Here is a 26,008-nt window from a genome sequence, read left to right on the forward strand (position 1 = left end):
AGGTCAAATTTTGACACCCTCATTGTTACCATCTAGGTTGTGGATTCAGGTCCCAGCCTGGATACTTGGAGAGTGCACTGTGGCCAGGAAGGAGGTCTGTGCACTAGTAGTTTGGGGCTAGAGAGGATGTGCAGAAGGAGAGGCAATGACTGCCCTGCCTACCCTGCTGCATCCCTGGGGGAAAAAATAGAAATCTTTTCAGTAGTAGTCGATTTATTATGGTGGAGCAGTCACCAGTCCATAGTTTGGGTTAATCAGGATTTTCAGTTTCTTAGGGTAATTATTTCTTAATATTTTCTAAATCTTTAGGGAATAATAAAATTTGAAAAATAGAGATTATAGTTTTGAAGGAGCTCTAATTTTCTATGTATCTGTTATATATGTGACTCTTTTCCTGTGAAATACTGTTTAAAAACAGGTCAGAAAATAGATTTGGGATCAAAGTGTTTCACCATTTTTCAGAACCTTTTTTTTGGTCAGCATGCCATAGGGAATTTGTACCAAATTTAATTTACTAATTAGGATGTGTGTGGAATCATCTCCAGTGTGTATTATTTCGAAATGTGGGTACTTTTATAAACTGCAAGGAGATTCAATTTCATACCATTGTGTTTATAAGTCAGCATTCTTTATGAGGAAAAAATTGGCAAAGGAGAAAATAGATGCCATTTTCATGGGTGATCTAAGGACTTCTATTAAGTTATTAATGCATTAGGAAATAGATATCCCAAAATAAATAGATTATAGTTTGCAAGGAAAATATTTTTCTTTTCTTATGAAACGGGGGGTGAGGTAGGAAATGCAGGGATATATGTCAGTTTCCTGCTGTTGTGTTTATAAGATACTCCAATGTCATTCATAAAGGAATTTCTAGATATGCCAACATTAAATTAAAATTCAGAAATGAAAACTTCATTTTAACCTGAGGTTATGATTGCTCTTTATCAAACCATAAAAATAATTAAGAAATAAAATGTAAAGGAGTAAATTTCAACTACAAGTTTAGAATCGGGTATGACACCTCATATATATTATCTTTACAAATCACACTCACATCTAAATTCCATCCAAAATATTTAATAAATTTTAGGGGAGATATCTAATAATAAGCATGCTTGGAACAATTATGGTTAGTGATTAGCATATTGTTAAAATGGGTGTTTTTACAGTTAGAACTGATTTAACTTATAAATGGGATTGCAGTCCTCTTTCTAAATCATATCAAAAGGGGCACTGGCAAGAATCATCCTAAACACGAGGAGGTGTGAACAACCCAAAGGGAACTAGGTTCAGTTATAGAAAGTTAAAGGTATAACAATATTTCTTCATACCTGGAATACTTGGGAGAGCTTATAGAAAGCTTTTGTTGGGAAGGATAGATACAAAGATAATTTTTATGCAAGTCTTGATTTAAATCTTATCATTTCAATAAGTACCTTCAGTTATTTCAGTTTGTATTTTGGTAGAGTTAAGGATGGGAATATGGTTTTATAAAGACAATAAAAAATATGAGTTGTCATGTCCTATTCCAAACTTGAAGTTTAATCCTTAACTTTGTATTTCCTAATTTTTTATGGGTTGATAGAGAGCAGCTGGGGTCCATAACTCATGTTTAAACAAAGTGTTTTGTATCTAAATTTTAATGAAAACATATATTTGTGTGGAGTATATATTCTGTGACATTTGATTAGTTATTTAGGACCAGATTCTTATTCCTTTACTAAGACTGAGTAGTATCTTTTCGGTGATTAACTCTACTGATTTGAAAGGGACTGTTTGAGGTACCTCCTAGTGTAAGGGTGACAAACCTGGCCCTTAATTTGCCAATTTATTTTATAACTTTAAAGCAATTAAAGTTGTTTAACTAACAAACATAAACCGTATAAAAAAGCTCTGCCTTTTGTTCTTCCAAATAACCCACCCATTTTAGTATGATCTATTATTAAGGGCTAATTTCAGACACTTTTTCTCAAGCTGAATAGCATCTTACTCCACAAATAGTTCCATTGGCGTTCAGGGGACCACTCATGGAGTAAGGGTATCAGAATCTATGTCAAGATTCCACTGCCCTTACTCACATTGAACAGCACCTTACTCCAGGAGTAGTACCATTGGAATCAATGTGACTGATAGTGGCAGAATCGACTTCTTATATCCCATGTCACTTTGAAATGTCACTCAGTTGTGAAAACCAGCATATGTGAGAGTAGACTCAGGCCCAGGGTATATGATCTAAATCAGGGGTGGGCAACCTACGGCCCGGGGGCCGCATCCGGCCCTTCAGACATTTTAATCTGGCCCTTGAGCTCCTGCCAGGGAGCAGGGTCCGGGGTTTGATCCGTGTGGCTCCCAGAAGCAGTGGCACGTTCCCTCTCTGGCTCCTACACATAGGGGCAGCCAGGGGGCTCCACGCACTGCCCACGCCCCAAGCACCACTGCCATAGATCCCATTGGCCAACCAGATGGGGACATGCTGCTGCTTGAGGTAAGCACCGCCCGGAGTCTGCACCCCTGATCCCCTCCCACACCCCAATCCCTTGTCCCAGCCCTTATCTCACTCCCGCCCTCTGAACCCCTTGATCCCACCCTCCTGCACCCAGCCGGAGCCCTGACCCCCCCACACCGGCACCCCAATCCCCTGCCCCAGTCCAGCCCCCCCTCCCACATCCTGAACTCCTCATTTCTGGCCCCACCCCAGAGCCCGCACCCTCAGCCGGAGCCCTCATCCCTTCCGCACCCCAACCACCAGTTTCGTGAACATTCATGGCCCACCATACAATTTCCATACCCAGATGTAGCCCTCAAACCAAAAAGTTTGCCCATCCCGATCTAAATCAATGGTATATATTTATCACTTATTTAAAAATATATACTGATAATAGACTGAGGCTCGGGAGCCGCAAGTGGCTCTGTAATGTGTATCCTGCGACTCTTTGCAGCATGTGATATTAAAACACTGTGTGATTTAATTATTAACCAATCAGGATGCTTTTACTGTATCATTAACCAATTGTAGTTGGTAAAATAATAATACTCTCAGATATTTTGCTGTGAGAATTTTTTATATATATTATGTTTATAAATATATATATTTATAAATATTTAGTTTTTATAATATTATATAACTATATAATATAATAAAAACTAAATATTTCCTGTTTCATACAGTATAAACATTAATATATAGTACTATAGTGAATGAAACAATGAATTCACACGACTGTGGCTCTTTGGAGTAATGTTCATCGCTAATTTGGCTGAACCATTGCGGTCTGAGTATCACTGCTATACACACTCCAATTTTTAAAGTAGCCAACGAGTTGTATCAATCTGAGACCAAGACTGTCTTTTGCCCCCAGATCCAGTTGGTTTCAAGATCTTGGTCACTAAGGGTTTGTCTACACAGAAAGGAAAAAGAAAAAGAAAAAACAACCCTGCAGCAGCAAGTTTCAGAGCAATAGCTGTTTTATAAATTTATTATTTTATTTTCTGTTGTTGAAGCAAGTTTCTGTTACCCTAACTCAGCACTTTACAGATAGCCCCACTTACATCAATGGCATTTCCCCTGGAACCAGGTGCTGTTCTACACATGTAAGAGTATCAGAAGCTGGCCCTTGATTAACAGATGATATTTAATAGGTGTTAGGTTGCTTAAGATTGTCTGAAATAACACTAGTGATTGTAATAAGTTATTCCATAAAATAGTTACAAACTATAAAAAAACAGCTATTCTATGTGTTCTTACCAAGTTTTATTTTTCCCCCCAATGTTCATTTCTTAAGAAAATTGGCTAAAAAGCGGAAAGAGACATTGAGTAGTACCCGGCAGGAAATGACAGTGATGGTGAATTCAATGGATAAAAGCTACACTGAGCAAGGCACCAACTGTGACGAAGCTTTCTCTTTCATGGACACGCACAATCTAAATGGAAGATGTAAGTTCAAAATGCTTGGGGATGCAGCAGTCTCTTTTATTTTTGAAGGGGGAAGGAGGGTGGAAATGGTTCTTAAAATACTTCTCATTACCCAATCAATTCAGCGGACAGGTTATTCATTTGTGGAAAATCCATGGGATCTAGTATCTCCCACTGTGCAACACATCACAGCATGTATTCTAATGAGCAGGACTGTCAGACATCAAGAATAGGCCTCTTTAAAAATAATAAGGATAACTGAGCTTTTCTGTCTTTCCTTTTCTTCCACATGAACAGCAGAGACATTCTGCAGCAGGTGTGGATTTGCATTTCCCCATCTGTTTATTGTGCTGAAAGTTTTATATCCTTTATGCTTCCCCCACATCCTTCACCCTCCTCCCCATTTTAGGCACAATTTATTTTTTAAATGTCATCACTTAGTATCTTTGGTTGTCCCAAAGCTCAGTTTATCAGTGTTACATCTGTCTTATTATATCAGGTGCCGGATGATGCTTTCTCACTTGCTAGTGCAGAGAAAGAGCTAACTGAAATTAATCAGTGTGGAGTTTGATAGGCAATTCTCCAAATGTCTCATGTTTGTGATATATCCTGAAAATGAAATTTTGGGGAGTGAAATTTCACACATTGAAATTTGTACTCACCTGCAGACCTTCGTTTGGGGTAAGAACTGTGCAAGGGCCGTACTACAAATAGAACAGTTGTTTTCACAACTGCTGAACAGGAAGAAAAAAGAGAACCAAAAATGTTTACATGAAGTAACACAGGAAAAAGCTTAAACAAAAATCCCATTTGTTGGAGTTTTGGGGCGGGTTTTTTTGTATATCACAATGTTTGCACAGTTTGCGAATTTATCAACGTTTTAATTTTGTTTCTCGTATTAACATCATGCAGAGAGTTGTTTCTGCTTTTCAATAATATGCTTAAGATTTTATCTTTAAAGAACTCAATTGTGCAAACACTTTCTACTAGATTTATGCAATGAGGCTTCTCTTGATAGTGAGTATCAGGTTCAAAGTTTGTAGCTGTTAATTTACAATTTCATCTCTGTTTAGCACTTGTTTTAAAATAGCACTTTTGGGGGGTCCAGTCTTAGTTGCATTGCTCATGGGAACAGCCCATTGCAGTCTCTGAGATTAGTTATAGAACTGAAGGCCAGAAGGGCTCACCAGATCATCTAGTCCAGAGGTGGGCAAACTATGGCCCGTGGGCCACATCCGGCCCGCGGGACCATCCTGCCTGGCCCTTGAGTCCCGCCTGGGGAGGCTAGCCCTCAGCTCCTCCCCTGCAGCCTCAGCTCGCCGTGCCACCAGCGCTCTGGGCAGCAGGGCTGCGTGAACTGCCAGATGTAGTGTATTAAATTGCCCCCCAATAATTAAATTGTATTAAATTACGAAGCACCAAGACTGACAGCCATAAGTAGTACACCGTAGGTAGCACATTCCTACAGGGAGCAATTTAGTACACTGTACCCCGGGTAGGGAAGGCTGTGCCTCCCCAAACAGTCTGGCTCCTACCCCCTATCCGCCCCCTCCCACTTCCTGCCCCTGACTGCCCCCCTCAGAACTCCCGACGCATCCAACCCCCCCTGCTCTTTGTCCCTGACTACCCCCTTCCAGGGCACCCTGCCCCAACCTCCCCCCCAAGACCCCACCCCCTATCCGACCCCCCCTGCTCCCTGTCCCCTGACTGCCCCAACCCCTGTCCACAGGCCCCCTGAGACTCCCACACCTATCCAACCACCCCTGTGCCTTGTCCCCTACTGCCCCCGGGACCTCCTGCCCCTTATCCAACCCCCCCACTCCTCACCCCCTTTCCATGCCGCTCAGAGCACCAGGACTGGCAGCTGTAAGTAGTACACCGTAAGTAGCACATTCCTACGGGGAGCAATTTAATACACTGCACCAGCCCTCCAGACAGTTTCGGAACCTGGATGTGGCCCTTGGGCCAAAAAGTTTGCCCACCCCAGATCTAGTCTGACCTCCTGTATATCACAGGCCACCACCAACACCCAGGTCCCATACTTTCCTCAAGGGAGTAAGGGGATCACGGTTTGGCTGTATCTTTATTCACCAAGATATATTTTTGCTGTGGAGCTATTAGATGGTCACAAAAGCAAAAGTACATCTTATAGTCCAGGAAGCAATAAGTACTTGAGGCCAGATCCTCATCTTTTGTAAATCATTGTAGCTCTGTTGAAGTCAATGGAACTCTGACATTTTATACTCACTGAGGATGAACTTTAAATGCAAACTTGTCATAATGAATGTGGCTTCCACAGGAACCAGGCTGACAATGTAAACTATTTGTATTGATCTTTTATTAAGGACTCATTCCTATGAGGGGCTCAGAGCATCCTCCACTCGCATTACAGTGTGTGGCCGAGATCCTGCCTTGCATTAGGGCAGTTTTTTGTTCTGACCAGTTCAGCCAGTCCCCAGCAGAAGGGAAACCTTGCCACTGCTTCTTGACTACTGATATAGGGGTGCGACCACGGGAAAAGGGGACCAGTCATCCCCAGCTGCACAGAACATTGACAGCCAGCATAAATAGGAACAGCTTTCAGGTTGCTCCATCTTATGCAAGGGACAGGCACCTGGCACCTGGAGGGTCCAAAGACTCGGGAACAAAGATGGAGCTCAAGCTAGCACTGAAAGAGCATTTGAAATTTCTCTGCTCTGTAGCTGCCTAGTCTCCACATTCAGATCCTACCTTGCTCAATATTTAGGTCTCTGAACTTCTTGAGAGGTTACTAGGATGCCCAGAACATCCTTACATCTAATGGAATAACTGAGATGGAGCGCTAGTGAAATGCACCACAACTTGCATCAGCCACCAGGGCTGCATGTGCAGTAACCTTTGCTTAAAAGTCTCTGATGGCTCTTTGGCTGAATATCCCTAGATGTTTTATAATTAACAGTCTGTTACCCACTGATTATTTCTGTCCTTTTAATGGTAATTCATGGGTTGTATGTCATACTATGGAATTAACTCAGCTTAGATTGTTTCATTTAACACCCTTATAAAATTACCACTGTTTACATCTTTAAGTTCTAGTACCAATTCTGAAATGTGAATCACTGGTTGAAAAACACTGTCAGAGAAAAGAATAACCTTCAGGAAACAGTACGGTATGCATATATGTTACCCACCGATCTGAACTGTTAGTAGTACAGCAAAGAAAAAAATGAATTGTAGAAGAATATTTGGCTAACCTATTTGTGGTATTGTTAGGTAACCCTTTTAATTCTCAGAGCTACTGTCAAAAGCAATTGCTGTCATTGTTCCTTGCTTATTTGAAGATCTACATTCAGTCTTACCTTCAAAACATAAAAATATGCCAGCCATCAGTGGAAAACTTCACAATGATCAAATTGCTTTATCTGATCAAAACTATTTTCAGAAAATTGGTCCATATTAGCTAAACCATTCTAGTAATTACCCAGCATACTTTCTGCTTCCATTAAAATTGGGAGTTTTGCCATTGCCTTCAAAGGGGGCAGGATCAGGCCCTAAATTAAATCAATTTCATATGCGTATATTTCCAATCTGAAACAGCAAAATTTCTCTTTGCTGCCACTGACTAAATGTTCTTCTCTTTACAGCTGTATCCTCCCCTTCTTCATTTACAATGAAAACTAACACACTGAGCACAACAGTGCCTAATTCTTATTACCCAGGTAACCATTTTTTGTCTTTGTTTCATCCCTTCATAATGCAATGCACCAGTTTCCCTCCTTAAAAATCAAAATGTATACTATTATCATTTTATTATACATTGCCATGGGAGCGTTATACATTGTAACATATTATAAGTAGTTGCTTAGTGTGGCTTTCTGCAGGAAAACTGGGGATCATTTATCAATCATTTACTGTTCTCTCTCTTTTTACCTTTCTGCATTGACCTGCTTATGATGTATGACAGATCCATTTGTGCCAACTGCAATTTTAGGTGAGAACATTTCCCTTTATCAAAGTTTATTGCAGAAATAATTTAGAAAGGCGCAGCTCTGGGTTACAGAACATAGTATCTAAGAGACCAGAGCATTAGGTTTTTGGGAGGGGGAGCACGCTTTTCTGCAATGAGAATGCTTAGGACAGTTATTGGACTGGCTTCCTACTATCATGGTGCAAAGTTGGGGGATGGGGGAAGAGAAAAATTGCTTTCACATGTGGTTTTATGAAGAAATGTTTATGCATGTATTTGGAATGACACAAGAGAATTTGATTATCATGGCAATTAAAATAGTTTCTCATTATTTTCAGTTTTATCTGTGAACTGAAGATGTCACTTTTGTAAAAATAATGTTTTCCTAATTAAGGATGATATAGAAAATCAGTCAAAATAAAGGTCTGGCCATCTACCAGCTATCATTTCTTCTTACAATACCACACACTTTACTGGCATGCCTGTCACAGTGAAGCTTCAGAGAAGATGGTGTTTTGAACAGCAAAATGACAATATGGCACTTTATAAAAGTATCTTTTATTATGTATCAGGTGTCACAAAAATGAATAAAATGGTAGCACTATAGGACTAAATGCATTTAAAGTATGAAACATTTCCACTAGGAATTTAGAAAAAACAACAACCTCCTATTTGTGCAATATAAAAAGAAAATGGCATTTTCAAGCTGTTATAATAAAAGTAGCATGAGATGCTATTGCATTTCCACTGAATAAGTAACAAGCCTGTCCTAAGGCTTGTTCTTTGTTACTTCCACAGTACTAACCTTCACCTAAACTGAGATTTTAAAAAATTAAATAAAGGTATAACAATGCACTGTAGCAAGAATTCCAACCCAAGTGTTATGCTGCTTCTTGAGCTCTGTCTTTACAATGGTTTATCTTTACAATACATATTTTTCTTCCTCTTCCCTTTTCTCCAAATCACTATGAATTTGTACATAAAGTATAATACTTTCCATGTCATTTTCTGGCTTTAAGCAGTTGCATTGAGGTAAAAGAAATTAAGTATAGTTAAGTGACAGTTACAGGGAGCTGCACTTTAGGAATGTGATTTCTGAAAAACTAATGCAGCAAAGTTATTGTGCTGGAGGGATAATTAGGAAAGCTCATTTAAATATGACATCCAAAGGAAAAAAATCTGTGCATTTTTATATTTTGTGTACATCCGGGAGAATGTAATGGTAGTCACTGTAACAATGTAATAATCTGCATGCAAATGAAATTTGCTGAGCCTTTTAACTGCCTGAGATTTTAGATTACTTTGTGCTTTCCATTCATGCAGCAACTCATCCAGTAGATGTTCTGACCTTGTGGTGGTCAGGAAGAAAACCTTTGTTGCCAGGAGAAAAATTTAGATATTTCTATCAGGATTATGATAAGCTTTGCAAATGGATTCTCAGAAACTTTTTCAGTCATTTGTTGTGCCGTAATGACGATGAGAAATCTTTGGTAGGTTTCTCTAAGGAGAAATAATATTTAAACAAACATTTCTGATATGAAAAAAGATGCACTTTCGGGGACAAAATCTCCTTCGCTGAAGCTGTAAGAGAGAAGTTCTTGAGTTAGCTAGCTAATGTACACAATCTGTATTTACTCTCCTCAGAAGTCCTCCCATTATTTTGTTGTAGAAAATAAATATTTTTGTTGCTTCACTTGTTAAAGGTTAAGTTAACACCTTTTGGTGTTCCATTCAAACAGAAGTAATCATCAGAAAGCTGCATACATACATGTATTGGGCTAGAGCTTTAGCTGGTCTACATCAGAGCAGCTCTACTTCAATCAGTGGAGCAACACAGAGGAGGATCTGGCCCATGACATTTTAGAACAACAATTAATTTTGAAGTCCATATATTTTAATACATGAATGGCTGGCTTCTTACTGCATGTAATGCCCAATCCTGCAGTCCTTCCTTATCCAGTGGGAGTTTTCAGGACATAAGGGACTGCAGGGTCGAACTTCTAGTTGGATTCTACATGACCTACTGGGAAGTAGTATGACTGTGATTATTGTTTAGTTTTGTTACTAAAGGGGTCACAATATACTTACAGTTTCCAAAAAGTCATGAGAGGAAACTCAGGGCTTGTCTTCACTGCTGTGCTAAATCGGTAGCTCTGCCATCAATTCAGCAGCATCGATTTAGCAGGTCGGGTGAAGACACGCTAAATCGATGGGAGAGCATTCTCCTGTTGACTTCAGTACTCCACCTCAATGAGAGGCGGAAGCTGTGCTGACAGGAGAGTGTTTCCCGTCAATGTAGTGTGGTGTAAACACCGCTTTAAGTCCATTTAAATTACAAAACGTATGTAACTTAACTAGCATAACTTAGATCAATTTACAGTGTTAGTGTAGACAAGGCCTTAGACTCAACATGCAAATTAGCATCTTCTCAACCTATTGAAACAATTGACTGAATTAATACGAAACTTTTTAAATGAAACAAATGGCAACAATCTGATTTCTTCTCAACAATTCAGTATTTCAGTATTCACTAATTTTCAGACAATTGAGAGAAGCTTCTTGTTTAACCTAACAACTTAAGTTATTTTGAAATATTTTGAAATATTGACAAACAATCCCTTAATATGCCTAAATTAATCTTCAGAGAGAGGCAACTGGTCTGGAAAAGGCAGGGTAGGTAATGCCTGCCTGTCCTCCTGTGTTCTGAACAAAACTCAAAAGAAAAAGAAAAAGTAACAGAAGAAAAGAAAAGGAACTCAACCCAGATACTCCACTGGTCTTGCAGATGTCTGCAGCACCCATGGTTCAGATAAATGCTGACTAAATATGCATTTTAATAGTTCTCAGACAGTACTGGACAAATATATTGGAATCAATAACTGGATAATATAATGGGGATCAATAACTATAGTCACCAGCTAAACTAAATAAGCTGCATGCTGTGGTGCGACCACCATGTCAGCTGGCAAAAGCAATTGACTCTTACATCGGAGATTCTCTGTCTTGCTATCACTTTCAAAGGCAAAGCAAGAAGATAGCAAATACTGTATTTCTGGTGGATTCATATTGTACCATCCAAGCCAGGGAGCATAACCTTTTCATTTAAAGTAACTTTAAAAGATCAGTCCCAAACATAGCATAATAGTTTTAGTCTTGAAAAGGTGGGAGCTAGATGAGGCAGAGAGGCAGTGGGAGGGAGGGAGGAATGAATGTTCCATTTAGTCCACAACACAGAGAAGCCCCCGGAGCGAGAGGCTTATGGGCTGAACTGTCTCACTTTCACAGCCCAGAGACCCTGACAAGATTTGCCATCTGAATATTTAATAGGAGTTTCAGAGTTATGGTGATACCTTCGTTTGAACAAAAATAAAACTATAATCTAACTCTACATAAATTTTAAAAAACCATACAATCAACTTCTACACTTTTTTTTGTCTTTTGTGTCTTAGCCGCCTTGTAGTATTCGGGTGCCATTTCAACAACAACATGCTGTAACTACACATGTATATCGCCTTTCATGCCATGCATCCCAAGGTGCTTTGCAATACAGTTTTACTGCATGTTAGGCAAAAGTAGCCAAATTTATTTATTAAAAATGTAAAATCGTTTTTGCTATATTGGATGAGGTTAGTAAAGTGGCAGGAGACATAGTGAAATATCCATATTCATATCCATATTGCTACATATTATTTTAAGTTTAGGTTTAGGTGCATTGTTCACATTTTAAACTCTTCACTGAGGACCAGATTTAATCTCACTTTCATCAGTGTAAGCTGACTGTGACTCCATTGACCTCAGTGAGTAACTCCCTTGACTTTAGTGGAATAACTTTTAATTTACACCGAGATCAAAAACTGGCCCTTGATGAGCAGATGTAGCATTTTGGGTGTTTGCGTGAGATCTTCGGCCCTGTTCTTAAAGAAAGTGTTGGGAGCTCTATACTATAATAAATTTAACTAAAGAATATGGAAATCGTATTATTTTAGCAATTCCCTTTTATATAACACATTTTACATAGCAGTCATTGTTACAATATATTAATTTCATTAACCATTTCCCACAGTTAGTGTGCGGGCATTGCAGAGTATTTTGACCAAATTAAAGCACAATTTTTTGTTATTTCAGTTAGCTAAAACAAAATACTCTTTGAGAAATACAAAATTTTGGTCTTCATTTTTTTTTCAGCAAAGAAAATATTTATGATGATGCTTACTCCTCAGACTTTTGGGGTTTTTTCTTGTCAAGTATTAAACAAAATAAAAACTCCATGAAAACAAGGGGAAAGTGATAGTGCTTCTTCAATCGTGCCCTCTTTCACATAATCTGTGACTCAGCTAGGATACCAAGCTGTAAAAGTTAAATTACAAATATAAAATTACCTGTAATTATTAATGTAGTACTGTTGCTTATGCCCTGTTTCCTTTTTCTCCTCCTCTTTTTTTCTCCTGATATGGTTCTTCTTAAAAGTGCCAATAAATGGTAAGTTGCCCATTTGCCCCATCAAAAAGGTGTGGAGGGGGCGGGAGAGTGTGTGTTTCATACAAATTTTGAGCAACCCAGTGGGTTCTGTTGCGTGTTGGCTTGCATGTCAGTTGACATATAACATTTTATGCCTAATGTGATGGCCCATGATATTTTGTGAAGTTGTTGGTTCTGCAGCATGCTAAACAGCCAATCAAAACATTTACCCTAAGCAGATGATCTCTTGCATATGTCCTCTTGTATTTTGTTTCAAAGTGTTGTATCAGATCTACATTTTCATTGCAGTCCTAGCTTAATGAACCATAATCCATTTTGTGCATTTTTTTATTTTGCTCACACCAAACATTTGTTCTGAGTTCACAGTGTAAAATCTAATAGTTCACTAATCTAAGAAGAATACAAGTCCTATTTTATTCCAGTGGGACTTGATGAAGTTTCAAGATGAAACTTCTCTACAGCTTATAACTGAATGCCTAAAGAATTTAAATATTGTTTATAATCAGTTAGTTTTCAAAACAATATTTATTCATATATATATGTATATTTAAAACAGTATATAGTTTGGACTGTTCTGCAATGCTTACATTGTAGAAACATGGACTTTGCCTCATTCCAATCAGTCTTGAAATCTCCCTGGATAATTTACTAAATGGATTTACCTTTTTTCTGGCACAGCCCTGATAAATAGTTGGTTATATTAAAGTTGGTGATATCAAAATCATCCTTGTAGAAATCAATGTATTTTATACTTTTAATAAGTGGAAACAACCTGGTTTTCTTTTCATAGATGAAACCCACACGATGGCCAGTGACACAAGCAGCTTGGTCCAGTCACACACCTACAAGAAGCGAGACCCAGTAGATGTGCCATACCAGACCGGACAGCTTCATCCAGCCATCCGTGTGGCTGACTTGCTGCAGCATATCACGCAGATGAAATGTGCAGAGGGCTATGGATTCAAAGAGGAATATGAGGTAAGTGCCAGGTCTAGTGGCCTGATTGTTTTGCCTTCTGTGGTGTCAGCTCTCCCCTCTCTGTTAACTGGACCACAGAACAGGAAAAATAACCACTTCACGCAGAAGGGCCCCTGTAATGTGAACAAAGGATGTTTAGAGAAAGGCACCGCTCTTCTGTGCTAAAAAGACACTGACAGTATTTTATGTGTAACAAGTCAGAATGAACAGTGAGATGTAAAAATACAGCTTTACATTCTGTATCTAATTCCAGTTATCCATGAGTATATTTTGAAAAGCCCCAGGCCACTGTGTGCTCAAAGAGCCCTCTGTTACGAGTTTTTATTTTCTCCTGAATAAAAGTAGCATTTCAAAGTGTGACATCATAGCACTGGCCAATCAGAGTTGTCCTGCGATGTGACACTGTGCTTTGAAATACAGATTCCATGGGCTGGTCATGACTAGTGCATGCCAGCAAAGACTGTAGGAATATAGCACATCCTCAAGGCTATGGGAGTGCCTGCAATGCCAGCTCTATGTTCTTTGTGAGATCAATGAAAAGGGCAAAAAAAAGTTATTTCCTGTCCAAAACAAAGCATTATAAATGACTGCCTTAAGCTTAGCTATGCTCTAAAGTCACAAGAATGGTACTCTCATGTTCCAAGTCATGTGGACTTCAATGATCAGAGATTTCTCAATCCAGAGTCCCCTGTTAAATGCAAGCCTCATTGGGTTCCTTTATATTCTACTTTGTTCCATAATTTAGTGTCTAGGTCACAGAAATGAATTTCCTTTACACATTTCCTTCTGCCTTTTTAGGACAGAGTTTAAGGGGCTGATCCTGAAAACTCTTATTCATGTGAGTAATTCTTACTTATAGTGGATGGGATAACTAAGAAGACTAGCGTTATTCACATGTTTAAGAGTTCAAAGGATTGAGCCCTAAGAGCTAGCAGAATTAAAAACATGAATTCAGGTGGAACAATTACATATAGGTTTGACAATAAATTGGTATCAATAAAGGTCTGAAAATAGCTAGAATATTAAATGAATCTGTCACTGAAGTGTATGAGAATTCATGCCGTAATTTGCATTGAGTGTTGAGGCTGTACGGTGCTGGGCACAAAATGCAAACTTAGACAGATGTAGATACTGCTAGGCAGGTGAGTTTTGAAGCTGTTATGGTCTATTTCAAAATACTCTGTGAACTTCTAAATACACAAACGATGGCCTGTTCTGTGACCCAGCCTAATATGGCCCATAATGGCCATACAAGAGAGTAATACCCTAGCCCTCCCATATTCCTCTCCACATCATGGCTTAGCAGAAGGAAGGAGAACAGAGGCTGTATGCCCAATACTCATCCCCTCACCGCTACGAGTAAGTTGGCAGAAAGGAGCAGAATGATATAGGCGAGGCTTTGGCTTCTTGCCACCCCAGCCAGCAGAGCTGAGGTGTTTTGAAGGAAGGAAGCTGCAATTCATAAAGGTCTGCAGTAAATTACTTTTCCCCACCCATGCACACACATCTCCTTCTCACAGCTCTTCTTGGGGTGCAAATCTATGCACTGCCCATAAAGGCTCACTCTAGCCCTGTGTAAATATAGTACACAATGTACCATATTTAGGCACATTGAAATTATAGGTTAATGTATTTACCTAATAGACTATTACAGACCCTTTGAGTAAAGACCCATCTACTGATGTAGAGTATGCTTTTTACAAAAGAGCAATGGTCAGTGCCCTGCCATGCAAAATGACAGCTGTTTAAATAAAATATGTTTCTGATCCTGCTGTTTAAAAATGACAATTGAAAAAAATCTTTGTCTTCGGAAAAAACTTTGTTCCTCAGCCTAGACCTTGTATGCCAATTTTAAGTGCAGAGGAAACCTACAACTAATTTGTAAAAAATACCGTGAAATGGAATCTATAATGGAACCACTGACACAGCTTTAACTACAATGGATCAAATGATGCTGCTGAAAAATGGTTTCCAGGAAAATCACTTAATTTTAAACTTTCCAACCTGATGGATGACACCCAATTACAGGCAGGAGGTGTAGTCATGACTAATGTCTGTAGATAAAATACATCAGTGGAGTGCACTGGAGATGGTGGAGGAGTGGAACTTGAACTATTGCAGCACTAGTTGCAACATTTCTGTTTCCATGTGGAAATTGTTTATGATCAGAATAGACCATAACAACCCATGGAACAGTCCTTCTGTTGTTGAATTTCTTGGGATCACTGACGCATAATTGAAGTCTTAGGCTGCCAAACCTATTAAAATATTTACCTTTGTCTTGAAATTATCTATGGAGATAAATGCATACTGTGTGCATAGTTCGTGCTATGACCTAAGCAATAGAACTGGCTTTCTGGAATCTCTCTTCCATGTGCATCAAAAAACTATCCAGAACTTCCAGTCCTGCTGAGACTGAGGAGCTCCCTGTTTAATCTGATTTTCAGACTGAGACCTCTTCTCTTTGCCAAGGCTGATACAGGCATATGGAGGGATTTATTACCATTAAATTATCAGAAAGAAAACTGTCCAAATGAAAAGAGAGAAATATTTTGGCAGGAGATTTGTTTTGAATGGACTTTCATAGATGATTTTCCATCTAACAAGATAGCAGGATTACATTCTCTCACCAGGGAAACAACTAGATTCCAAAGACATTCAATCAGAATTCCCAATGAAAATAAATACGTTGAACTGAGCAGAAAGTAATGTAGCACATTACCGGCTAGTAGCTGCTTAAGATAATAAAAGGGACCAAAGTATTAACTGGTATGCTTAGTTATAAGTGCTTTAAAATGAAATTTAACAATTAAGGCCATGATTCAGCCATGTGCTTAAGCACATGTGTAATTTGAAGTCCTATCAATTTCATCTAGAAGTTTTTGGAGTGACATAATTGATGTAAGGGAAAGTGTTGATTGGTCACCTCTAACCTCTGGTGCAAGCTGTGCCCGTGCATTATTGATTAATCGGTCGATTGCTTGACCACACTTTGTTTCATTATTTCGCTATGAAATACACTCAAGAGACCAAATAACCAATGCCAGTCAGGTTTATTAATATGGTACAGGAAAAAGATTCTGTATGATACCAGTCTCCAAAGAGCAGTCTAGTGCAGCAGTGTTAAATTCACCTTTTTCAGAAAGTGTTCTCCCCACAGTTACGTCCCTAAAATCATCTTTTTGTACCCTACTTGTTTACCAGTAAATGGTACTATATATGTCCCCTGAAACTGGATTCAGTTATCAGCTTTTTACCTTGTTTGTTTGTGGTACAATGGTGTACCCCTTTATCTTCTGTTCTGAACCCATACATTCCAGGTCACGATGCACCCTTATCTTTGTTCTCAATACATGCATTCCAGGTACTAAGGAGCATGAAGACACTCCCCTTGGTCTGTGAGGGTAACTCCATTTCTGTTGCTATGAGGAAACAGTTATATGTCCTGACACTGACAGTTTTCCTATCTACTTAAGCCAAAGCTTTCTTCAGCTAATGAAAGGCGTTATGAGATATTTAGCATAAGTGAACAGGACTATGGTATAGGCCAGTTTAGGCTATATAACTGTACAATATTTATGCTCAGTGTTGTCGGTGCTTAATGCATACTATTATATGATATATATTTATATGTTAGTCAACCGCATTTTGGGCATGATCTTACAAGATGCTGAGTGATCATGTGAGATGCTGAGCATCCTCAAATCCCAAAAAATACATTGGGTGTTTGAGGGTTTCCAACACCCTTTTGCCCCAATCCTGTGACATGCTTAGGCTCCTCAACTCCCATTGACTGTTGGCTTTCAGCAGCTTGCAGGAATGAGCCTTTCATGATTATTTATGAACAGACATACGCTGTAAGGACCCAATCCTGTTTCTGCTCCAGCCAGTGGCAAAACTGCCGTTGACTTCACTGGTGCAGGATCCAGCCCTGAATCCCCTAGTGATTCATTAGGACAGACGTGGGCAAACTACGGCCAGCGGAACCCTCCTACCCAGCCCCTGAGCCCGCCCCGGCTCTTCCCCCACTGTCTCCCCTCCCGCGCTGCCAGCACAGTGCTCTGGGCGGCCGGGCAGCGCAGTTGCAGAGCCACGGCCTGACCCGGTGCTCCAGCCAGCGCAGCTGTAGCACCGCCAGCCACCGGTGCTCCAGGCAGCACAGTAAGGGGGCAGGGAGTGGGGGGGTTGGATAGAGGGCAGGGGAGTTGGGGGTGGTGGTCAGGGGGCGGGGGTGTGGATACGGGTCGGAGCGGTTAGAGGGCAAGGAAAAGGGGGGTTGGATGGGGCAGGAGTCCCGGGGGGGCAGTCAGGAATGAGAGGGGGGGTTGGATGGGGCGGCAGGGGGCAGTCAGGGGTGAGGAGTCCGGGGGTGTTCAGGGGACGGGGTGGTGGATGGGGCAGGACTCCTGGGCGAGACATCAGGGGGCAAGAAGCAAGGGGGGTCGGATAGTAGGTGGGGGCCGGGCCATGCCTGGCTGTTTGGGGACACAGCCTCCCCTAAGCGGCCCTCCATACAATTTTGGAAACCCAATGTGGCCCTCAGGCCAAAAAGTTTGCCCGCCCCTGCATTAGGACTATGTAAGGGTGAGAGCCAATACAGACATGTCTTTAACAGTACATCTATAACAACTTCACTGTCTAATTTCCCTTGTGTTTCTCAAGTTTCAAACCTTTATTTATGGTCTAGTGAAGTGTAGATGATTGTAAGGGATTGTGCAGAAATCTTTAAACTCAGGAACCATTGATACATATTTCCAAACAGTTTAGTACACAGTAGATCTTTAAAATCCTTTCAGTCCCCATGCCAGACTTTAAAAAACAGAAAGTTGAGATTTTGGTTTGGTCTGGCGATATCAGACAGTGGTATGGTTTCCTGCTCCAGCACAGCTTTATTAGAGCTCACCAGTTCTTGAGTAAGAGGGTTATTATTTACCCTTGAGGAGTCTCTGATTCCTATCCCAGTACTCACTCTGTCATCATTTTTACTAATTCTCTCCTCTCCACATTACAATAACAAAAGATAAGAGGAGTGAAAACGATCTCTGTATTTTATTCACTGTGCCTTTGTCCTCCTCTTCTACTTTGACTTCATAGTTCAATAATACTTTACACTTCCATGGTGCCTTTCATCTGAGACTGTCAAAGTGCTTTAACACATTAAGCCTCACAGCACCACTGCAAATATTGTATGGAACTGCTCACTCCATCCTGAGAGAGTAAACTTGTATCCATTACAGGAGCCCAGCACAGACTAGTAGTATTGGTAGGAACTTAAGACTCCTCTAAACACAAAGTTTAGTTCAATTTTAACCAAAATGGTTTTAAACCCCTTTTGTGGACGTTCTTAAATCGATTTAAACTTGGCTTGTATCTTCTCAATGTAAGTTGATTCCTTACCAAATTAAGCTAAATTGACATAAGCCAGGTTTAAATCAATTTCAGAACGTCCACACAGGAGTTTAGACTGGTTTAATTACATTGATTTTAAAACACAACTTGAACATAAAGTGCAACTTTGTGTGTAGACAAAACCTTAGAAAATCAGTACCATATTATACTCAATGAAGGGAAGTTGTGAGCTCCCATTGTCTGAAAGGCAGAGGTTCCTTTAAAATGCCAGGACTTGTAAATGGGACCCTTTTCAAGCTTCCCTCTGTTCCTAACACTGATGGAATTGCATTAGGGTTGCCAGGCATCTGATTTGGAACCAGAATGCCCAGTCGAAAAGCGACCGTGGCGGCTCCAGTTAAAAGTCCAATTGGGGGCCCAGGGCTAAGGCAGGCTCCCTGCCTGCCCTAGATCCGTGAGGCTCCTGGAAGCAACTGCCAAGTCCTTGCAGCCTCTAGGTTCATGGGCAGCCAGGGAGGCTCAGCGTGCTGCCCCATCCCTAGTGCTGGATCCACAGCTCCCATTGGTGAAGGTGGCATGAGGGCAGCATGCGGAGCCTCCTTGGCCGCCATGCACCTAGGGGCTGCAGGGACCTGGCAGCTGCTTCCTGGGAGGATTACTGAAAACCTTTTTCATCATATAAGAAAGTTCTGCCAATCCCAAAGCATCAGACACATTACCTCCCAGTTAATGAATATTCTAGATCTTACACAAATACATGCTTACAGCCAATTCTTATTAACTAAACTAAAATTTATTAAAAAAAGAAGAGAGAGTGAGTATTGGTTAAAAGATCAGAATACATCCAGATATCAGTACAGTTCTGAGATCAGATTCATAGTAAAGATGGTGAAAAAGTTCTTTCAGAATTAGTCCATAGGTTATAGTCCAATGTCCACATTCAGGGTGATCCAGTTAGGACTGGAGATCTCAGCCTTTTCACTTAAGCTTCCCCTGCATGAAGCATCAAGAAGATCTGAGATAAAAAGGATCAGGACCCAAGGAGTTTTTATAGAGTTCCAAGCCTTTTCTTGACAGGTCGGAGTCCTTAGGTGAACAATAGGCAATCGTGGAGACTTTGAAGTAGACCCATTTCCTAAGCATCACTGGTAATTAGCTACACGGATTAACATACGGCAATTGCTTGTTTTCCACCATTCACAGGTGATTTGCTATACATTTCAAAGAGAGAGGAATACAGTGATATCCTATGTTTACAGTTCATTTAAATGTTAAGATCTCTGAATTAACAGAATATAGTATAGACAGGGACTGTTTGATTACATTGTTAAACTCTAACAATATCTGTGTAAACACACAAAAACACAAACATTATCTACCAAAATATCTTTCAGGGATGAATTTGGGTCAATTCGCCTGCAAGCTGCTTAACGCTTTCTGGCCATGCGCCACACTTTGTATAAGATTCGTTGCAATTATATAACAGTGGTAGCAACAGTGATTTGCATGGTGATATTTTAATCAGATAATGCCACACTGCTCCAGCCCTGACCCCCTCCTACATCCCAAGCCCCACCCCAGCCGAAGCCTGCACCCCCTCCCACACTCCAAAGTCCTTGGCCCCCGCCTGGAGCCCACTCCTGCACCTCCAACCCCTCATCAGTGGCCCCACCCCAGAGCCTGCACCCCCAGCAAGAGTCCTCATCACCACCACCACCCCCGCAGCCCAACCCCCTGCCTCAGCCCGGAGCCCTCTCCCATACCCTGAACCCCTCATTTCTGTCCCCACCTGGAGCCCGCACCCAGAGCCCATACCCGCCCCCCTCCAATCACCTGCCCTAGCCTGGAGCCCTCTCCTGCACCCTGAATCCTTCATTTCTGGCCCCATCCAGAGCGCACACACCCAGCCCAGAGCCCATACCCCCCACACCCCAACCTCCACTCCAGCTCGGAGCCCTCTCCCACACCCCTCATCCCCAGCCCCACCCCCAGAGCCCGCACCCCTCACCCCCTCCCACACCCCAACTGCCTGCCCCAGCCTGGTGAAAATGAGTGAGCATCGGGGAGAGCGAGCAGCGGAGGGAGGGGGATTGGAGCAACTGGGGGGTGGGGTCGCAGAGAAGGGGAGGGGCAGGGCCTGGCCTTGGGGCAGGGGCAGGACAGGGGTGTTCGTTTTTGTGCAATTAGAAAGTTGGCAACCCTAAATTGCATCAATGGGAGAATTTAAGAAAAAAAACTTGGTATAGCTTCAACTCTCCTGGTCCACACATAATTTTTATACTAATTTAGCTATTTCAGTTAGAAAGTTATTTTATACTAATATAGTTAAATTAATACAATCCCTAGTGTAGCTGCAATTATAGTGGTATAATAGTAAAATATACCAAGTTTAATCCCCTTTATACCAACAGAACTGCATCCAAACTAGGGGTTGCACCAGTTTAACTATATCAATTTTTAAACCAACATATTTAAAGCAGTACCAAAATTATGTCTATACAAGCTCAAAGGGGTAGTTGAGGCCAGGAAAATGAGGTGTAGTTAGCAAACTTGTCAGTTAACACATGTTAATGAACACATTTTTTAGCACCCGTTAGCACCGAGTGTGGACAAAGACAGAAGTGTTTCATATGCGTTAACTGGTCCTGGTCAATCCTTAAAATTCTGTGTTGCAATCTGATCACCCCATCACAAAGAGAAGATAGCAGATTTGGTGAGAGTTCAGAGATGGGCAGTAAGAATCACTGGGGTACAGAAAAACTATCATATGAAGAGAGATTTAAAAGTCTGATATTGTTTATCTTAGCAAGAAAACAAATAAAAGGAAATGTGATCAAAGGAAATAAAATGATGAATGCACAGAGAAGGTAGATTGGGAATTTCTGTTCACCCTCCTTCTTGTTACGGAAACATTCAATGGAATTGAGAGGTGGCAAATGTAAAGGAAATTCAGATGGAAAATGCTAGCAGATCATATGAAGAAATACTTTTTCACAAAGTGTACAATTTGCCTGTGGAACTCATTGCCACCAGATATCATTGAGGCCAAAAGCTTAGCAGGATTCAAAATAGGATTTGACATTCATGTGAGTAACAATATATCCTTCCATAGCTCTGGATATTTTAAAAAAATTAAAACTAAGACCTTTGGAAGAGCTATAAATCCTCATGCTTCAGGGCATAAGCTAACTCTAAATACTGGAGGTTAGGAAGAAGCTTTCTCTGGGTGGCAGGCTATCCCATATCTGCCCACTGCAGGCTCTCTCCCCTGAAGCATCAGGTATGGGCCACTGTTGAAGAAAGGATGCTGGACTAGAAGGCCAATAGTTTGATCCAGTATGACAGTGCTTATGTTCGTCTTTCACATTAGTGCGTAAAGCAGAACATAACCTCTTTCCTACCTTCTTTGTCCCTCCACTCCATTCATAACTCTTCTTCCTGTTTGTCTTGATTGAAGGACACACATGCTGCCAGAGAACATTTTTGAGTGTTGTGCATCTAGGACCCTTTTCTGAAATCCTGGAAAAGTAGTATTTTTTGTTATTGTTAAGCTGAAATAGCAATTGACAGGACCCAGCTGGTGCTTCAACTCTACATGCATTCACTGTGACAGAGACAGCCCTTGTCTCACTCCAACCTGCACATGTTTCACATGCTATTTTCAATTCTTATTTTATATTCTGCAACACCAGCTGAGTCAATCATAGCTACAATCAGCGAAGGTTATTCTCGATCCCACAGGATACAAATAACAAAACAAAAAAACATGGGCACATAGAATAGGAATGGAGATATTGGCAAGCACTGCAAATACATTAAGGACAACAGCAGCAGCTGCATCTTGCAGTGTCTGGAGAAACCAACTGCTTTTTTGCTTGATTTCTCCCCCTTTAATGATGATGATGATGATAAAATCCATCAGAAAAGTATGGAGACTTGTCTAAAATAGTGAGAATGTGCTCTATTATTGTGAAAATTATTCTGAAAATTGTCAGCAATACTTCTCCTTAAAGATCATGCTTTGGTTGTTCTTTGTTTTTAGTTTCCTGTATATTTTTATTACTTTTTATCTGTAAATAGAACATATTATGCACCCTACTTATTTAAATCACAAAAGAAAAGTACATCTTTCCAGCTCTGTATCTATCATATTAATCTTTGTGGAATTTCTCATCTCTGAGAGTGAATGGTTTCCAGCTCTTGTTGGACTTTGTTCATTTTTTTTTTCATAAGTCCCAAACATTAGACCTATCAGCCTGTTTTGTAACTGAATCTCTGAAGCCTAGTCTCCAACTGAAAGTTATAATGGTCTAACTACGTCAGTTAGGGGTGTAATTTTTTTATTTTTTTTTTTACTGATACAGTTATCCCAGTAGAATCCCTGTGTGAACACAGATATACTGGTATAAAGATGACTTATAGGAGTATAGTTATTCCCCTTCCCATTTGGGAATAGCTGTACTGGTTGGAGCTCGTCCGGAATTCTCCGATGAAGCAGAGTTTCATTGGAAAATATCTATTTGTCAGACTGGAAACTTTTCATGAAAACATCCCGGGCACGGCAAACTTTCATCAAACCACAGGCATCTGAACTCTACCTGGTTTCCTGGTGCGCTGCTTGGGACTCTGGGCTTCCAGGGTTCCTTGCTCCATAGAAGCCCCACCAAGCAAACTGCTCTAGGGATGGAGATCTGGGACTTCCAGGGTCTGCAGCAGGCCCACCATGCCGGAGCTTCCAGGCTCCCCATTGTGGAGCCAGGAGCCTGAAACTCCTGTGAGCCCCAGCTATAATTGAGGCTCAGCTCCCAACTTCACAGCAGGGCATCTAAAAGCCCTAAGAACCTCATCTTGAGCTGAGGCTGTCAGGGTTTCCAGTATCCCTGCCACAGAGCCAAGAGCTTAGAAGCCCTGGGACAGGCTTCCCTACCATGTAGACTGCCCCAGGGTTGGTGGCTATGGAGCAGCCTTGCCATGCAGACTGCCTTGGGGCCAGGGATCAAGAGCTTCCAGGGTCGATAGGTCCAGGACAGTACTGCCATGAAGACTGCAGTGGGCTAGGGACCCCAAGGACTTCCATATTCCTGAGCTAGTTGGCACCGCAGGATACTGACTCACTGAACAGCTGTGGTGAAACTGTAAAGAATGTAGTTTCTGTCAACAGCTGCTAGGGTCCTGGGTAGCGTATTTCATCTCAGAAGCACCATTTATCGGTGGTTTCAAAATAATAATTTTTTCACAATTTCCAGTTTGTGGAAAATGTTAAAATATTGAAATTTCCTGTGAATCAGAAAATCTTGAGTTTCAGCCAGCACTAATTTTAGTGTAAAGTGCATGTATATCAATCTAACTGCGTCCCCACTAGGGGAGTTGTACTGCTTTAACAATACTGGTATTTTTCAGTGTAGACAATGCCTAATTCTCTTTCTCTTTTAATTGTTTCTTTTTTAATAACTGTTCACAACATCGTGGATAGTTTCTAATTCTTGCGGCACAATAAACATTCATTGCCCTCAAGGTTTCATTTTTAAAGCAGTTGATAAATGTCTAGTTTGTCTTCAGTTTGGAGGATAAAAAGTCCTTCAACTTGCTGAATTTCCATTAGCTGCTCAGCCAGTTTTTGGGGTCATTTTGCACATGCAAACACAGATCTTTGCTTGCTAGATACGTATTTTCCTTTATAATCAGTGTGTGTGTGCACGCACAGCGAAGAACCCTAGAAAGTTATCCGTATCTTTACATCATTCATACCACATTGCCTTCCTGCACCATGGCTGCTGTAGCAAACTGTCCAGTGATCTTCTCTAATACTGAACAAAGTAATTTATTTGAATAAGGAAAATATTATTTTCCCTAAAACCTCTCTCTCTCTTTTTTCCCTTCTCCACTGTTTAGCTTCTACACACACCCTTTCGGGATTCCCTGTTCCACTCTCTCTCTCACTTGCCCTCCTGCCGCAATGTCAATGTATATATATCCCCACTATTTTCTCCCTTTGTTTTCTGTATAAGCAATTTTAACAAGAATTCATTTTTAGCAAGAAACTATAGATCCTTACTAGTCACTGGCTTCACTGCTTGTCACTACTGGTCATCTTCTAGCCTTGATAAAGGTTTTGTCCACTTGAGTCACTTAGATTATATAGTTGCAGAGGTGTATATTCCATACCATAACTCTAGGGCTCTTCTCAACAGAGCTGTCTCCGTTCACCAGTGCTGCAATGTGTGTGCCATTGCTCCTAGTTTGGGTTTGGCGCCATCAGAAAATGCCTCCTATTCTTCCATAATCAGTAGCTGGAACAGTCTCGACCATCTAGGATCATGAGCAGCAAGCAAGCCCAGGGATGATAACAGCTAGTTTTGGCCAGTATTTTCTTCACACAGTTTTATCAGGTTTATGCTGAGGTAAGCTTTGGACTGCATTCTGAGGTTAAAGAGGAAAGCCTGGGATCTGCTGAATTTAGCAGGTGTCATCCTAATATCCTTTAAGCAGAGATACTTACAATGAAGATTTACCTGTTAGTTTGGCAGTGTTGATCTGTTCCCTCCTTGATGTGTAAGAGTTATGGTATGCTGATAAGTAAATGGACCAATTTTGTCTGATACCCAACTGCAAACTATACCCAGATTTATCAGCACCAGAGGCTATTTTAAATAGTTCTCATTCGTGTCGTGAGGCTGGTTAGCCAACCCCAAATGGCACTCTTAAGTACTTCCATGTTATGCTAAATTATCAATAATGCTCCTCAGCTAAGCACGAGCCACAACTAAGGACATTGCTGGTGCATATTCTGCATTAGACTCTCACTTACCTCACCTACCTTATTCATAGATTCATAGATATTTAGGTCAGAAGGGACCATTATGATCATCTAGTCTGACCTCCTGCACAACGCAGGCCACAGAATTTCACCCACCACTCCTACAAAAAAAACAACAACCTCTCACCTATATTTGTGCTATTGAAGTCCTCAAATCATAGTTTAAAGACTTCAAGGAGCAGAGAATCCTCCAGCAAGTGACCCGTGCCCCATGCTACAGAGGAAGGCGAAAAACCTCCAGGGCCTCTTCCAATCTGCCCTGGAGGAAAATTCCTTCCCGACCCCAAATATGGCGATCAGCTAAACCCTGAGCATATGTGCAAGATTCATCAGCCAGATACTACAGAAAATTCTTTCCTGGGTAACTCGGATCTCACCCCATCTGATAGCCCATCACAGGCCATTGGGCCTATTTACCATGAATATTTAATTACCAAAACCATGTTATCCCATCATACCATCTTCTCCATAAACTTATCGAGTTTAATCTTAAAGCCAGATAGATCTTTTGCCCCCACTGCTTCCC

At 40.9% G+C, this 26,008-nt stretch overlaps 1 protein-coding gene across 17 annotated transcripts in view; it reads left to right on the forward strand.

Annotated features, from left to right (window-relative positions):
- PTPRM (protein tyrosine phosphatase receptor type M) overlaps nucleotides 1–26,008 on the forward strand; it is a 699,958-nt gene that overhangs the window by 551,248 nt on the left and 122,702 nt on the right. For 5 of the 17 annotated variants that reach the window (XM_043539842.1, XM_043539844.1, XM_043539850.1 and 2 more), the window contains 5 exons: nucleotides 3,783–3,934; nucleotides 7,537–7,611; nucleotides 7,857–7,883; nucleotides 12,327–12,338; nucleotides 13,129–13,316. In XM_043539842.1, coding sequence (XP_043395777.1) covers nucleotides 3,783–3,934; nucleotides 7,537–7,611; nucleotides 7,857–7,883; nucleotides 12,327–12,338; nucleotides 13,129–13,316 — 454 coding nt within the window. The remainder of the gene's footprint in view (nucleotides 1–3,782; nucleotides 3,935–7,536; nucleotides 7,612–7,856; nucleotides 7,884–12,326; nucleotides 12,339–13,128; nucleotides 13,317–26,008) is intronic. The other 12 variants (XM_043539843.1, XM_043539846.1, XM_043539851.1 and 9 more) reach the window with 3 other exon arrangements.

The sequence above is a fragment of the Chelonia mydas genome, chromosome 2 (assembly GCF_015237465.2).
Source record: "Chelonia mydas isolate rCheMyd1 chromosome 2, rCheMyd1.pri.v2, whole genome shotgun sequence".
Taxonomy (NCBI): domain Eukaryota; kingdom Metazoa; phylum Chordata; order Testudines; family Cheloniidae; genus Chelonia; species Chelonia mydas.